This window comes from Crinia signifera, chromosome 11, assembly GCF_055691185.1.
Source record: "Crinia signifera chromosome 11, ASM5569118v1, whole genome shotgun sequence".
NCBI lineage: Eukaryota > Metazoa > Chordata > Amphibia > Anura > Myobatrachidae > Crinia > Crinia signifera.
The window spans coordinates 60,047,806-60,061,569 of NC_139227.1; the positions used below are offsets into that span (position 1 = coordinate 60,047,806).

The 13,764-nt window shown below is 46.7% G+C and overlaps 1 protein-coding gene across 1 annotated transcript in view; it reads right to left on the minus strand.

The window, feature by feature from the left end:
- The window catches only part of CCS (copper chaperone for superoxide dismutase), a 125,232-nt gene extending 116,806 nt beyond the window's left edge, over nt 1-8,426 (minus strand). The window contains exon 1 of the mRNA XM_083165191.1: nt 8,319-8,426. Within this exon, the coding sequence (XP_083021317.1) occupies nt 8,319-8,354 (36 nt within the window). The 5' untranslated portion in view covers nt 8,355-8,426. The remainder of the gene's footprint in view (nt 1-8,318) is intronic.
- Between the last annotated feature and the right edge of the window lie 5,338 nt (nt 8,427-13,764).

Sequence of the window (13,764 nt, forward strand, 5' to 3'; positions counted from 1 at the left end):
ATACACACTGGGAGATTGATAGAGCACAGTCTTGGAAGCACCCAGGTGTGGGAACTCTGGTGCAGGTACTCAATGGGAGATGCAGGAGACTCTGAAGCACACTGGTATGGAAACGCTGGTGCCGGTACACACGGGGAGATCTTGGAAGCAAGACGCTGGTTCAGCAGCACGCTGGGAAAAACAGGTCGCAGGTTACCTCCTAGGAAGAGATAACAAAGCACTGGCGTCTGCTGAGTGTCAGGTGAGGGATTAAATCCCCCGGGCTTGCTCCTGATTGGACGAGCGGAAAGGACAGGGAGAAAGCCACGGAAAGATGGCGGCACACTGAGACACAGGGCCAAGCCAACATGGTGCCCGGGAATGGAGACCCACAATACTAGGCAGGAGATGAAAGGCACAGCCGCTAGGACACACCAGCAGAACTCCTCCGGCCGGTACCAACATGAAGGGACCTAAGGCCCCGGCGGTGGACCCAAACCAGTAAGCGCCGCTTGTGTCCAGTGGTCGTGACATTTAGGGGACAGTCCTAGCACTTGCTGGAATTTCTTGAACATCCTGAAGCGTTCTTCACTATTCAATTTCAATTCCTTGATCTGATAAATGGTTGATTGAGGTGCAATTTTCCTAGCAGCAATTTCGGTACTTGTGTATTATCACGGCGCCCACTTTTCTTACGTACGTTAACTGAGTGAAATCGCATCGCATAACATTATATTAACATGCAATGCGATTTTACCCTTCCTGCTCCATGTCATTCCCGCCCCCTGTCACATCTTGTCAGAAATTCTCTGAGGTGATTTTCTGTGGTGACAAGGTGTTCAGAGCTAGTGATTTTTCAGTGTTTTCAAGTTATTTCGACTATGATTTGCTTTAATTTCGGTTAGATGGCAGCATCAATGAGCCTATTCACGCTGCCTCAGACTGAGGAGGACGCTGTCCATTTTTTCCAGGAGCATCACCTGCTGCCAGTGACGGCTACGTGCACGAATGGGTACCCCATGCGCTTGTCCATCAAGGAGTGCATGTTGAGGTGCCACAAAAAAGCATGCCGGCAAAAGGTGAGCCTGAGAGCAGCCCATTTCTTCCCGGGATGCCGCTTGTCATTCTTAACGCTTGTGAGGTTCATTTATTCCTGGTCAGAGGAGCTGACCTCAGTCGAGTATTGCCAGCGAGAGCTGAACATGTCCAATAAGACTGTGGTGCTGTACAACGCTTGGATGCGGGAGGCGTGTACAATGGACTTGATGGCACAGCCGCAGTGCCGTATTGGTGGCCCGGGACGGATTGTCAAGAAAACGAAAGTATGTTTGGTACTTGTTTCCTAGCACGGCCACAATCTTAAGTAATCGTGTCCCTTAATTAAGGGACACGATTACCCCGATGGACCCGATTTCTTTTGAAATCAGGTCCATTTTGCCGGCTAGGAAACAAAAATCGGGTGCATCGCGTCGGTCGGGACCATTAACATTGGTCCCGACGCGACCGACGCGATGCCCCCGATATTTCCATTGACTTCAATGTTAAAAAATTTTTTAACATTGAAATCTTGTCGGGAAGTTAAAATATCGGGGGCATCGCGTCGGTCGGGACCATTAACATTGGTCCCGACGCGATGCGACGCGATGCACCCGATTTTTGCATAGGATTCAATGTTAAAAAATTTTTTAACATTGAAATGTTGTAAAAATGTCAAAAAATGTGAAATGGGTCAATATGACCCATTTCACATTATAAATGTCCCCGTCGTCGCCCCACGATACACGCCAACCCGAAGCGTGGCGAGCGCAGCGAGCCCGCGAGGGGCGGCGGTACGCGTCCTCCGACCTTTTCATGCCCTACTATCCACTAGGGCGTGGAGTGAGAATAGAATAGTGTGGCGAGCGCAGCGAGCCACCGAGCCCGAAGCGTGGCGAGCGCAGCGAGCCCCGCGAGGGGACGCGGATATCTTCACAGTTATACGCGTCCCTTCGCGGGCTTCACAGGTGTCCGTGGCGACGCGGACAGCTGTGAAGCCCGCGTTTACCTGTGAAGGTATCCGCGTCCCCTCGCGGGGCTCGCTCGCCACGCTTCGGGCTCGGTGGCTCGCTGCGCTCGCCACACTATTCTATTCTCACTCCACGCCCTAGTGGATAGTAGGGCATGAAAAGGTCGGAGGACGCGTACCGCCGCCCCTCGCGGGCTCGCTGCGCTCGCCACGCTTCGGGTTGCCGTCTATCGTGGGGTGGGGTTTACGCGCTTGAATTTGGGGGGGGTTGGGAATTTTTTTCATTCAATCCAATGTAAAATTGGGTCCCAGGGACCCAATTTACATTGGATTTAATGAAAAAAATCGGGTGAAAAATCGGTCGGTCGCGTCGATCGCATCGCATGCGATGGACCCGATTTTTTTCAGCACGATCACCCCGATCTTAATCGGTGTGGCCGTGCTAGGAAACAAGTACCGTATGTTTTAAAAAAGACAATGCAATGTTGGTCGCGTTTTACTGCAGCAATGGGTGTTTGGACCATTACTGTTTCAGATGAATGATATCGCTGGTGTGAATGTGTCCTGAACACACCCCCATTACATTACTTTACATGTATTCCTGCTGGAGCCTTGACATTGCGTCTGTGCATTGTGGTGAACATTCCACTTCATTTCGCCCCGTGACCACTACATTCTTTTTGGGAGTGGGCCATATTCACGTATTAAACCGCTATACCGCAGGTCAGCTGAGGACATTTTCCATATAATATCAGTGTCTTGATTAAAGGCACTAACTCATGCAGTATCACCTGTCTTTTTAAAGACTTTTTATTCCAATTAACCCACTATTGATGTTTGTATAAACTTGTATAAGTTCCTTAAGAATACCGTTTGATGTACAGACACGATTGTGAGGTCTAATATCGTCACATCCCTGATGAAGTAGTTTTGACGAAACGCGTTGGGTTTTTAATAAAAGAATTTCAAGCCAGAAGGAATTCTACGTCTCATTTAAATAAAAAAAAGGACAAGAGTTTTATATCTGATTAGAAGATCAAATCGTGTGAATCAATGGTGTATATATATTGATTGGCTAGGTAGTAACAATTTTAGGAGAGAGGAGGAGAGAGAGGGAGGGATACACACACACACACACACACACACACACACACACACAAATAATAGCTTAATTGCTCATAAACTTAGTATTTTCAAAGCAGCAGGGGATATTTTTGTGATACAATGACAGGTTTGAATGAGTTTTCTTGAGGTCTCTCACAGCTCTAATTGCATGTAATGTACTCTTGTGAGTGTTCTTATCCTTAATAGTTTTAGCAAGAGCTTGCTTTCTTGCCGGTAATTACCGGGCTTTTATAATGCAGTCAGTCTTATTTTAGTATCGTGTATCCTGCGCCAAGAAATAATTTAGTGGGTACTTGCATGTGGAGCTCCAAACTTTTTATGCTGCATCCCTTCTCCGTACACACTCTCCTCGGGTCTCCTCCCGGCTGTCGGTACCTCCTTTTGTCTACGAATATCTCCGATCGTATGCAGCCTTCTCTGGAGTAAAAAGAACCCGGGTGGTGGGGTAGAGAGGTCAAGTCTGGCCAATATCCAGATAAAATGGTCAGCGGCTTCATCAGAATCATCGGTGTATATTTCGGCTTTCAATGGCCGGGTTTAAATATCACTCATTTTCGTATTTCGCGCCTATGTCGGGAGCGTGGACCAAGCCTCATTATCGTTTTGAACCGCACGCGTGTTTGTAATATATACATGCCTCGTATTCATTTGGTTGGTTACGTCACAGACGGGATTCCCCTAACGTGTGGCGGCATAAGCATAGTGCGTCACCACATGACTACGTATAGGGAAGTGACTCCAGCCCGTCATTCATTGGACATTACATATGGAGGGAGGATACCTTACAGAGAGTGACCTATCATGTCTTAGTATGAACGGAGGAATGGCCACAATTACTACAGCTGATTCTAAGCACGGGTACATAAAGTGCACACTTTTACAAACGATCACACTGGTGAACAAGCCTGTTTTTCACGGCGAAACGCGCATCCAGAGAGGTGGTATGGCGGCCACTGAGGGGACCCCTGTGATACATATGCACATCTGAGCATACCTCGGGAGGATAAGTAGCATTTTGGTTGATACATTTTGTCCAAACAATTGTGTTTGTAGATTCCCTGGCGATACAGACAGGTATCTTTGTTAACATTAACATTTACTCATATCCACCCAAATGTAACTTGGTTTGAGAGAGTTTATAAGTGTTCAATATTGTAGAATCTGTGACTGGCATAGGAATTACGTGTTAGCATAAGTTTTCTTCTCTTATTTGGGTCAGATGAACTGTGCTTGCAGATTAGATACAGAAAATTTCAGTTGCTGCTATCTTTTGTCCCTTACAAAAAAGAAAGGGGGGGAAGCAGCGCTGGTTATGTGAGTGTGTGTGTTATCTTTTGTCCCTGTTGACATTGGGGGCCTTTAGAGGTCTCCAAACACATACATTAGGCCGACTTGTCCTTAGGACAAGTCGGACCCAATACTCCTGTGAGCCGCCTGGCAGCTCCCCGGGAGGCTCACATACAATTTGGCACTTGATGAGCCAAATTTTACATGTGATAAATCGCTTGCAATTTATCACATGTACGGGGAGCTGCAGCGGGCGGTGAGGGGCAGGGGGGCCGGTGGTGATCAGGGGCAGCAGTGGGGCGGGCAGCGGGGGTACTGAGTGCTGACCTGGGGGCGGTGTGGTCAGCAGCAGGGCTCATCAGGGGGACGCCGGAGCGGGCAGCGGGTCCTGACACTGTAACTAGCTGGCGGCGCCTGTGTGTGATGATCTGGCCGAGCGCTGTGATCATTCACATATATCATTCAGCAACGCTGCGGGACGGACGGGGCTGGGCAGTGGCGGGTATTATATTTTTAAAACACCTGTCAAATGACAAGCCGTTCTCTAATTGGCTGAGAGCTCTCAGCCAACGGTCAGTCATTGGCTGAGAGCTCTCAGCCAATCAGAGAACGGCTAGTCATTTGACAGGTGTTTTAAAAATATAATACCCGCCACTGCCCGGCCCCGTCCGTCCCGCAGCGTTGCTGAATGATATATGTGAATGATCACAGCGCCCGGCCAGATCATCACACACAGGCGCCGCCGGCTAGTTACAGCGTCAGGACCCGCTGCCCGCTCCGGCGTCCCCCTGATGAGCCCTGCTGCTGACCACACCGCCCCCAGGTCAGCACTCACCGGCGCCGCCAGCTAACAGGGAGGTCTGACGTGATCGTATGTACTGACCGTCCGACCTCCCTGATCCGATCCGATGCGCACGGGACCGCGCATCGGATCAGATGTCACAGTCCTGCGATTTTGGGCCGATTTCACCCGGTTATCGGCACAAAGTGCCGAAATCGGATGAAATCGGCCCAAAATCGCACAGTGTATGGGGGCCTTTAGCAACAGTGATATGATGTGCGATAAAACCAGTTCACACTTATATTTATCTGGACACAATTTATATTTAGTAAAAGATTTGTTATTACTGCAGAATTTGCATTTGACGCTGAAATTTCTGTCACTACTATCCATTTACTCTCTCTAAGGGACTCTCATTGCGGCCAGCCAGAGAGTGACCCCCTGCGCTGGGATTCCAACAGGGGTGATCCAGGAGCTGAGCCCCAAAAGCAGATCCCAGTTACCTTTCTTCAGTTGCCCCCACATTAGTAGCCCCTTAATCTGTACACTGTTTGGTTCGTTCACTGCCCAAGAGGCACATGAACAAACAGGGATCAGTTAGGACTCTAGGGGTGCATACTTTTTTCAGTTACTCTATCTGCTCAGATCAATTTTGTTGTGCATAATACAATTAAGCATATAAGTAACAAATGATATTGGGGTCTTCCGCAAGTGGCTGACACCACTCAAAAACGTTATTTTCGACACTCACTATTTATTTGTTCATTTATTAGTAACTAATGGTGATACACCATATTTATATAAGAAAAGTTTTTCACAATCACGCAATTAATAAAAACTCAGCTTAAACAATCAATTGCCCAAGGGGTTCTGTGGAGGACCACAAATGGGAACAATTCACCATAAATAGCTGAAACATTCACCACTTTTAAGAGTGCACCAATTTTGTTCCATTGCTATAGTATTTCACCGTAAGGCTGTAGATATACTTTATGTGAAAAGGCGGCCACAGGCTGACACATTCAAGTAGAGTTATTGTTCCCATAAAGGAATTTATTTGTACCCTTCTCACATTCACACTGACTCACAATACTTTATTTTTCTCTCTCATTGTGTATGGTCTCTCCCTTTCTCTACAATCGTTGGCCCCTAGGTCATCACATTGCTGTACAGTGCATTGGATTATCTTTTAATACATATCATTAAAAATTAAATCATTTTAAACAGAACAAGTTAGTGCCCCTAAAAAAAAAAGAAAAGAAAAAAAAGTTATCTTTTTCTCTTCTAAGCATATTTATTGACACTCCCAGTAAACTGCGGGGTGACGCCCACAAGCAATGTCTTTCTGTCAATCAACTTGCTTATGTCCAGCAATCTGATTTTCACAGCATTCTGCAGTATATGCAAATTGCCATCATAAAAACTGAGGCAGCAAACTTTGTGAAAATGTATATTAGTGTGATTCTCAAAACTTTTGTCCATGACTGTACTAAATGCTGCCATCCTAACCACTGGGATGCTGACTGCATCTCCTACATGGACATGTTTGCATCAGCTACATTTGCATCCTGAAAGCAGCTTTAGGCTTCCCTGCGAGGATACTCCCCTTTTTCTTTTGTTTGGACTTGATTTAAAGCTGCTTTCAGGATGCAAATGTAGCAGATGTTTCCCTGAATAGACTATTCCCACTGATCTACTGGGTGGAGCAAAAGCAGGCAGGGGGGACTTTCATACCACACAAATGGCCACGTGATCACATGACTGTGTGTTACTAGTCCAAGTTAGGTGAGCAACGGCGCTTCTCTGCCTTTTAGCTAAGATCAAGCATAGTATCTGTTCTTATCAGTGGGTATGGACTATCCCCAGGCAGAAAAACAGAGAAAGGCTTGACTGAGTAACTGCTCTAATGGGTGAAGGGTATGGGACCCCTCATGCCTGGGAGAAGGAAAAAGTCGGGCTGAGTAACTTCACCCCTGCCAGATGGTGGGGCAGTTCTAGTGCCATAATTCCACTGGTAAGGGGATGGGAGAAACACTGGGCCCAGTAGGTGGCACTCTTGATTGGATTTGTAGCTCCTGAAGGATGAGACAGCGAAAGGCTCAGTTTAGTATCCATTCCCAAGGAGCGGAGAAACGCTGGGACTGAGTAGATTGCTCCCAATCCAGAGGTTCATAGCCTCTTCTGGGGAGTCAGCGAAAAGCCGGCTTAGAACCTTAACCTCTGGATGCGAGAAACACTGGGACTGAGTGGATTGTTCTTCCGACGGGGCCCTCAACCCTCAAGGGAGTCAATGAAAAAGCCCAGTGGAGTACCCATTCCCATGCTAGGGGTTTGAAAGTGCCCTAGGTAGCATTGCACGTCCTTACCCCAGGCCTTTTGGCTGGGGTAGGACAATTTTTCACACCCCCACCCCGGCCTTCTGTGTGTATGACATTTATGGGCTATCCACTCCCCAATGTAGCAAAGCTGTCATCCTTTTGGGGAGAGCTGCGGTCCCCTGAGGGCGACCCCGAGCCACAAGGCAGAGGTAAGCCTACTGAGGGTGTCTCCAAACTTTGGTGTGGAGGAACCCCCATCCTAACCCTTCCAGGGGTTGAGGAAATAGGGTCTCTCTTAGCTTCGGCGAAAAGGACCCACCGATCCTTATTTCCCCTCTTCGGCCTTATGGCTAAGAGGGATTAGGGGAGTAACAGGGCCCTTCAACACATGAGGTAGGAGGGTCCTGCTCATGAGTACACACAGAGGGATTTAAGGCAGAGCTGACAACGTTAACCAGATCGGAGTGCAACTTAAAAATCTTGCGCTAAACGATAGCGTTCAGTGAGGTCACCTTGTTCCTTGGCAAATATACAGTCGCTGACGATATAGTCGAATCTGACTGCATGTTCATATGACAGTGGAAATTATTAATGACACGTGGAAGAACGCATCGTTAACAATATAGTAGTTACAAACTAGACAATATGCACAATAATATCACACATTTTGTTTGCTAGAACCCTACTGTGTGCACTGTGCCCAGCTTAAACAGTTTCAGCCAAAACTCCGTCCTAACGAGGCATATTAACAATAATAATACAAATAACACAAAATCCACCTCCTGGCAACATTACAAGCAATGCCAGAGGTACACATAATCACCTTGCAGGACACCACATTATCCACTGGCAGCTCCATGCTGATCTCCTGACTCTCAGCTTCACCCGACCTGTTTCACGAATGACGTCATAACCCGGAAGCAGTGAGTCCAGACAGCGAAATAAGGCTGCATGGTCACACCCCCAGCACTTCCTATATTCAAAAGTTAATTATATTAACTACTTCTCGGCCGGGTGGAATTATGGTCTTTTAGTTTTTTGCAGCTTTGAATGGGACCTCATACAATTTGAATCCCCACGGGATTAGGTAAAAGCAGGAACCGGACCAGCTCCGGGGGATTGCCAGGTGCAGTGGCATCTCCGGTTCTCTGCTATTCTGCACGGAACAGGTTGGTTTCGGTTCCATTCCTCACTAACTATATTATGCATACATATCCCAGGACATGGTCCTCTCATCATGATAACACTGACGGGGACGGACTCGAGCACTAAAGGTTAAGTTTTCACAGGATTCCGGGGGATGGGGCTGCTGACAGTTGCAGAGATGGACATGTAATAGTAGGTGCAGAAGAAGTAGCAGGCGTGATCCTGTCCACATTACAACATGCCTCACCAATTGTAAGTGGTTAAGCAGAAGCTGGATTCCAGCTCCTAGTTACATACACTACAAAAAAAAAAAAAAAAAACATCTATGCAAACGGCTGATGGTAGAAGACCGGCACATTTTTGGCAAAAGCCCCACGCAAACATAAAAATCCACACAGATTAGAATAAAGCAACCCCAGTAGTATGAGGAAGCAATGCTCACCACGTTAAAGGCAATTCCAGGGTTATATAGCTAAAGGCCCCATACCTCCCAATGACCCTCTCCAGGAGGGACACAATACTATGAGGCTGAAGTTAGCTTCTTATTCGGACAGCTTCTTATTCACTTCTTATTCAAGCTCCAGCTTCTTATTCAAGTTCCCGATTCTTATTCAGAAAATTCACTTTTGCAAGGGTTAATGAGTATTGGGACACAAATTTGACACCTGAAATCATCAGAGGGGGGCCACTTACATGTGACCCAAGTGTATTTTGCCTGGTCCAACATTAATTTGGGCATGAAATATGCTGGCAAAGTGGGCACATGCACCATATTTAATGATTTTGAATAAGTAGCTGCAGTTTTACAAGGGTTAACGAGTCTTGGGCCACAAATTTGACACCTGAAATAAACAGAGGGGAGTCACTTACATATGACCCAAGTGTATTTTGCCTGGCCCAATGCTGGTTTGTGCATGAAATACATGGGCAAAGTGGGCACATGGACCATTTTATCATTTTGAATTAACTACGGTTTTGCAAGAGTTTTCAGGTGTAAATTTGGTACTTGTTTCCTATCTGGGCGCCCAGGTTTTCTACGTACGGCACCGTACTGAAATCGGATCGCATCGCATCGTACACATACACGATATTGAACGATGCGATGCGATGCGATGCGATCCGATTTCCCATAGGAAACAATGTGAAATGGCTCAATTTAGCCAAATTATAATAGGAACAATAGTAAATGGGCCAAAAACACCCCTGAACATTGAAATGTCCCCCCAAAAGTAGTTGACGCCACCCCGCCATCAACGTGAACCCGAAGCGTGGCGAGCGCAGCGAGCCCGCGAGGGGCGGCGGTACGCGTCCTCCGACCTTTTCATGCCCTACTATCCACTAGGGCGTGGAGTGAGAATAGAATAGTGTGGCGAGCGCAGCGAGCCACCGAGCCCGAAGCGTGGCGAGCGCAGCGAGCCCCGCGAGGGGACGCGGATACCTTCACAGTTATACGCGTCCCCTCGCGGGCTTCCCAGGTGTCCATGGCGACGCGGACACCTGGGAAGCCCGCGAAGGGACGCGTTTACCTGTGAAGGTATCCGCGTCCCCTCGCGGGGCTCGCTGCGCTCGCCACGCTTCGGGCTCGGTGGCTCGCTGCGCTCGCCACACTATTCTATTCTCACTCCACGCCCTAGTGGATAGTAGGGCATGAAAAGGTCGGAGGACGCGTACCGCCGCCCCTCGCGGGCTCGCTGCGCTCGCCACGCTTCGGGTTCACGTTGATGGCGGGGTGGCGTCAACTACTTTTGGGGGGACATTCCACTGCTCTGTGGGTTTTTTGGGGGTTTCTGGCCCATTTACCATTCTTCCCTATGCTGATTTGGGTAAATTGATCCATTTAACATTGTTTCCTATGGGAAATCGAATCGGATCGCATCGCATCGCATCGTTCAATATCGTGTATGTGTACGATGCGATGCGATCAGATTTCACTACGGAGAATAGCATGGTGCGCAATTAACTTAGTGGGCGCCCAGATAGGAAACAAGTACCGTAAATTTTGTGGCCCAAGACCTGTTATCAACAGAGGGGTGTCCCTTACAGATTACCCAAGTGTATTTGGCCTTGCCCAACGCTGATTTGGGCATGAAATACACGGGCAAAATGGGCACATAGACATGATAATGTCTCATTTTAAATAAGTAGCTGTAATTTTGCAAGGGTTAACAAGACTTGGGCCACAAATTTGACACCTGAAATCAAGAGAGGGGTGACACGAGCATATAGCCCAAGTGTATTTTGCCTGGCCCAACTCTGGTTTGGACATGAAAAATCTGGGCAAAGTGGGCACATTCACCATTTTATCATGTATCATTTTGAATAAGTAGCTGTAGTTTACAAGGGTTAACGAGTCTTGGGCCACAAATTTGACACCTGAAATCAACAGAGGGGAGTCACTTACATATAACCCAAGTGTATTTTGCCTGGCCCAACGCTGGTTTGGGCATGAAATACATGGGCAAAGTGGGCACATGGACCATTTTATCATTTTGAATTTACGGTTTTGCAAGGGTTAACAAGTCTTGGGCCACAAAATTTACACCTGAAATCAACAGAGGGGAGTCACTTACATACAACCCAAGTGTATTTTGCCTGGCCCAACGCTGGTTTGGGCATGAAATACATGGGCAAAGTGGGCACATTCACCATTTTATCATGTATCATTTTGAATAAGTAGCTGTAGTTTACAAGGGTTAACGAGTCTTGGGCCACAAATTTGACACCTGAAATCAACAGAGGGGAGTCACTTACATATAACCCAAGTGTATTTTGCCTGGCCCAACGCTGGTTTGGGCATGAAATACATGGGCAAAGTGGGCACATGGACCATTTTATCATTTTGAATTTACGGTTTTGCAAGGGTTAACAAGTCTTGGGCCACAAAATTTACACCTGAAATCAACAGAGGGGTGTCCCTTACAGATGACCCAAGTGTATTTGGCCTGGCCCAATGCTGATTTGGGCATGAAATACACTCTCAAAATGGGCACTTAGACATGATAATATCTCATTTTGAATAAGTAGCTGTAATTTTGCAAGGGTTAACAAGTCTTGGGCCACAAATTTGACACCTGAAATCAAGAGAGGGGTGACACTAGCATATAGCCCAAGTGTATTTTGCCTGGCCCAACGCTGGTTTGGCCATGATAAATCTGGGCAAAGTGGGCACATTCACCATTTTATCATGTATCATTTTGAATAAGTAGCTGTAGTTTTACAAGGGTTAACGAGTCTTGGGCCACAAATTTGATACCTGAAATCAACAGAGGGGTGACACTAGCATATGGCAGAGCTGTCAGCGCTCCTGGAGGTAGTAAGCATGTAAAACCAAAAAAACTCTTTTCACAACATAAGATACAGTAGGTTTGTAAAAAAGAATGATATTACTCCATAAATGACTAATATGGCTTTTATACCAATATCCCATGTTGAGGTGTGGTTAGATAGGCAGTGTCTAGATAGACAGTCAATAAGTCTACCCCAAAAGGTCGACATGCAATAAGTCAACAGGGTCAAAATATAGAAACATGAAAAGGTCAACATAAGAGTTTATTTTGGGTACTTGTGTACTTTCACGGCTGCAGCTGCCCCCGCTCCTTCCGGGTCCGTGTCCGCTCGCCCACGCTTCAGGCTCACCACACTTTATAAATACAACTCCACGCCTACGTGGAGAGTGGGGGTATGAACTATCCACGTCGGTGTGGAGTTGATTTTATAAAGTGTGGCAAGCACAAGGGGACGTGGACCCGGAAGGAGCGGGCGGCCAGCTGCCACCATGAAAGTAAGGTGTACCCTCACTTCCCTGGCTATGCTTCGTGCTCGGTGCCTCATTACACTTGGCATGTTATTATAGTCTCCCTCTATGCCAACATGGATGGTGAATTTAGAACAAACCTGTTTTTTTTTATTAAATTCATGAAAAAATTATGTTAACCTTGTCATTTATCTACCTTTTGACACTGTAGACCAATTTAATGTCCACATTTTTCATGTCAACCTTTTCACACTGTCGACCTGTTGGGGCAGACCAAGGCTTCTCAGCACCCTAGGCCAGTGGTTCCCTAAATGTGTGCCTAGGCTCCCTGGGGTGCCTCGGAGCACTTGCAGGGGTGCCTCAGGTTGTTGGTCCAGAACCAATTCAAATTATTTATGATCAATGTAATAGGTAAAATTAGTGCTTGTGGCTTTCAATGATAAAATATGTGGATAAACAGAAGTGAATAATTTTCTTCACCATATAACTGGACCTAAGGATGACATTTAAGCACAACTTGAATTACTTTTTTAATTTATGGTAACAAAATTTTGGCCTAGGGGTGCCCTGAAAAATATTCTGATACTCTAGGGTGCCGTGATTCAAAAAGTTTGGGAACCACTGCCCTAGGCAGATCTTTAGCAAAACCCCCCCCCCCTCCCAAAAAAAAATGGTACTTATGTAGTATCTGGGCGTCCGATTTAGAAATCGGATCGCATCGCATGCGACCAAATCGTATGCGATGCGATGGTCAAGATTTTTCCATAGGATTCAATGTTAAAATGGTCTGAGTCCATTTTAACATAGAATTCAATGGGAAAAAGGGGTCCTTTTCCTTTCCCCACTATCCAAGTGGGCATGGAGTTGGATAGCGTAGCGAGCCACCGAGCCCGAAGCGTGGCGAGTGTAGCGAGCCCCGCGAGGGGACACAGAATACTTTTTAAGAAATATGCGTCCCCTCGCGGGGCTCGCCGCGCTTCGGGCTCGGTGGCTCGCTGCGCTCGCCACGCTATATAAAATCAACTCTATGCCCACTTGGATAGTGGGGAAATGAACAGGACCTTCTTAACATTGAATCCTATGCAAAATCGCATCGAATCGCATCTGATTGTATGCCTTAACCCCTTCACGACATTGCCTTTTAAGGTAATTTTTTTTTTTTTTTTCTCCTTGCGTTCAAATAAGCGTAACTTTTTTAATTTTCCGGCTATATAGACACATGAGGGCTTTTTTTTTGCGGGACAAGTTGTACTTTGTAATGGTACCATTTACTATACCGTATAATATTCTGGGGAATCAGGAAATAATTCAATGTGGGGTAAAAAGAAAAAAAAACGCAATTCCACAATTTTGCGCTGGTTACGGATTT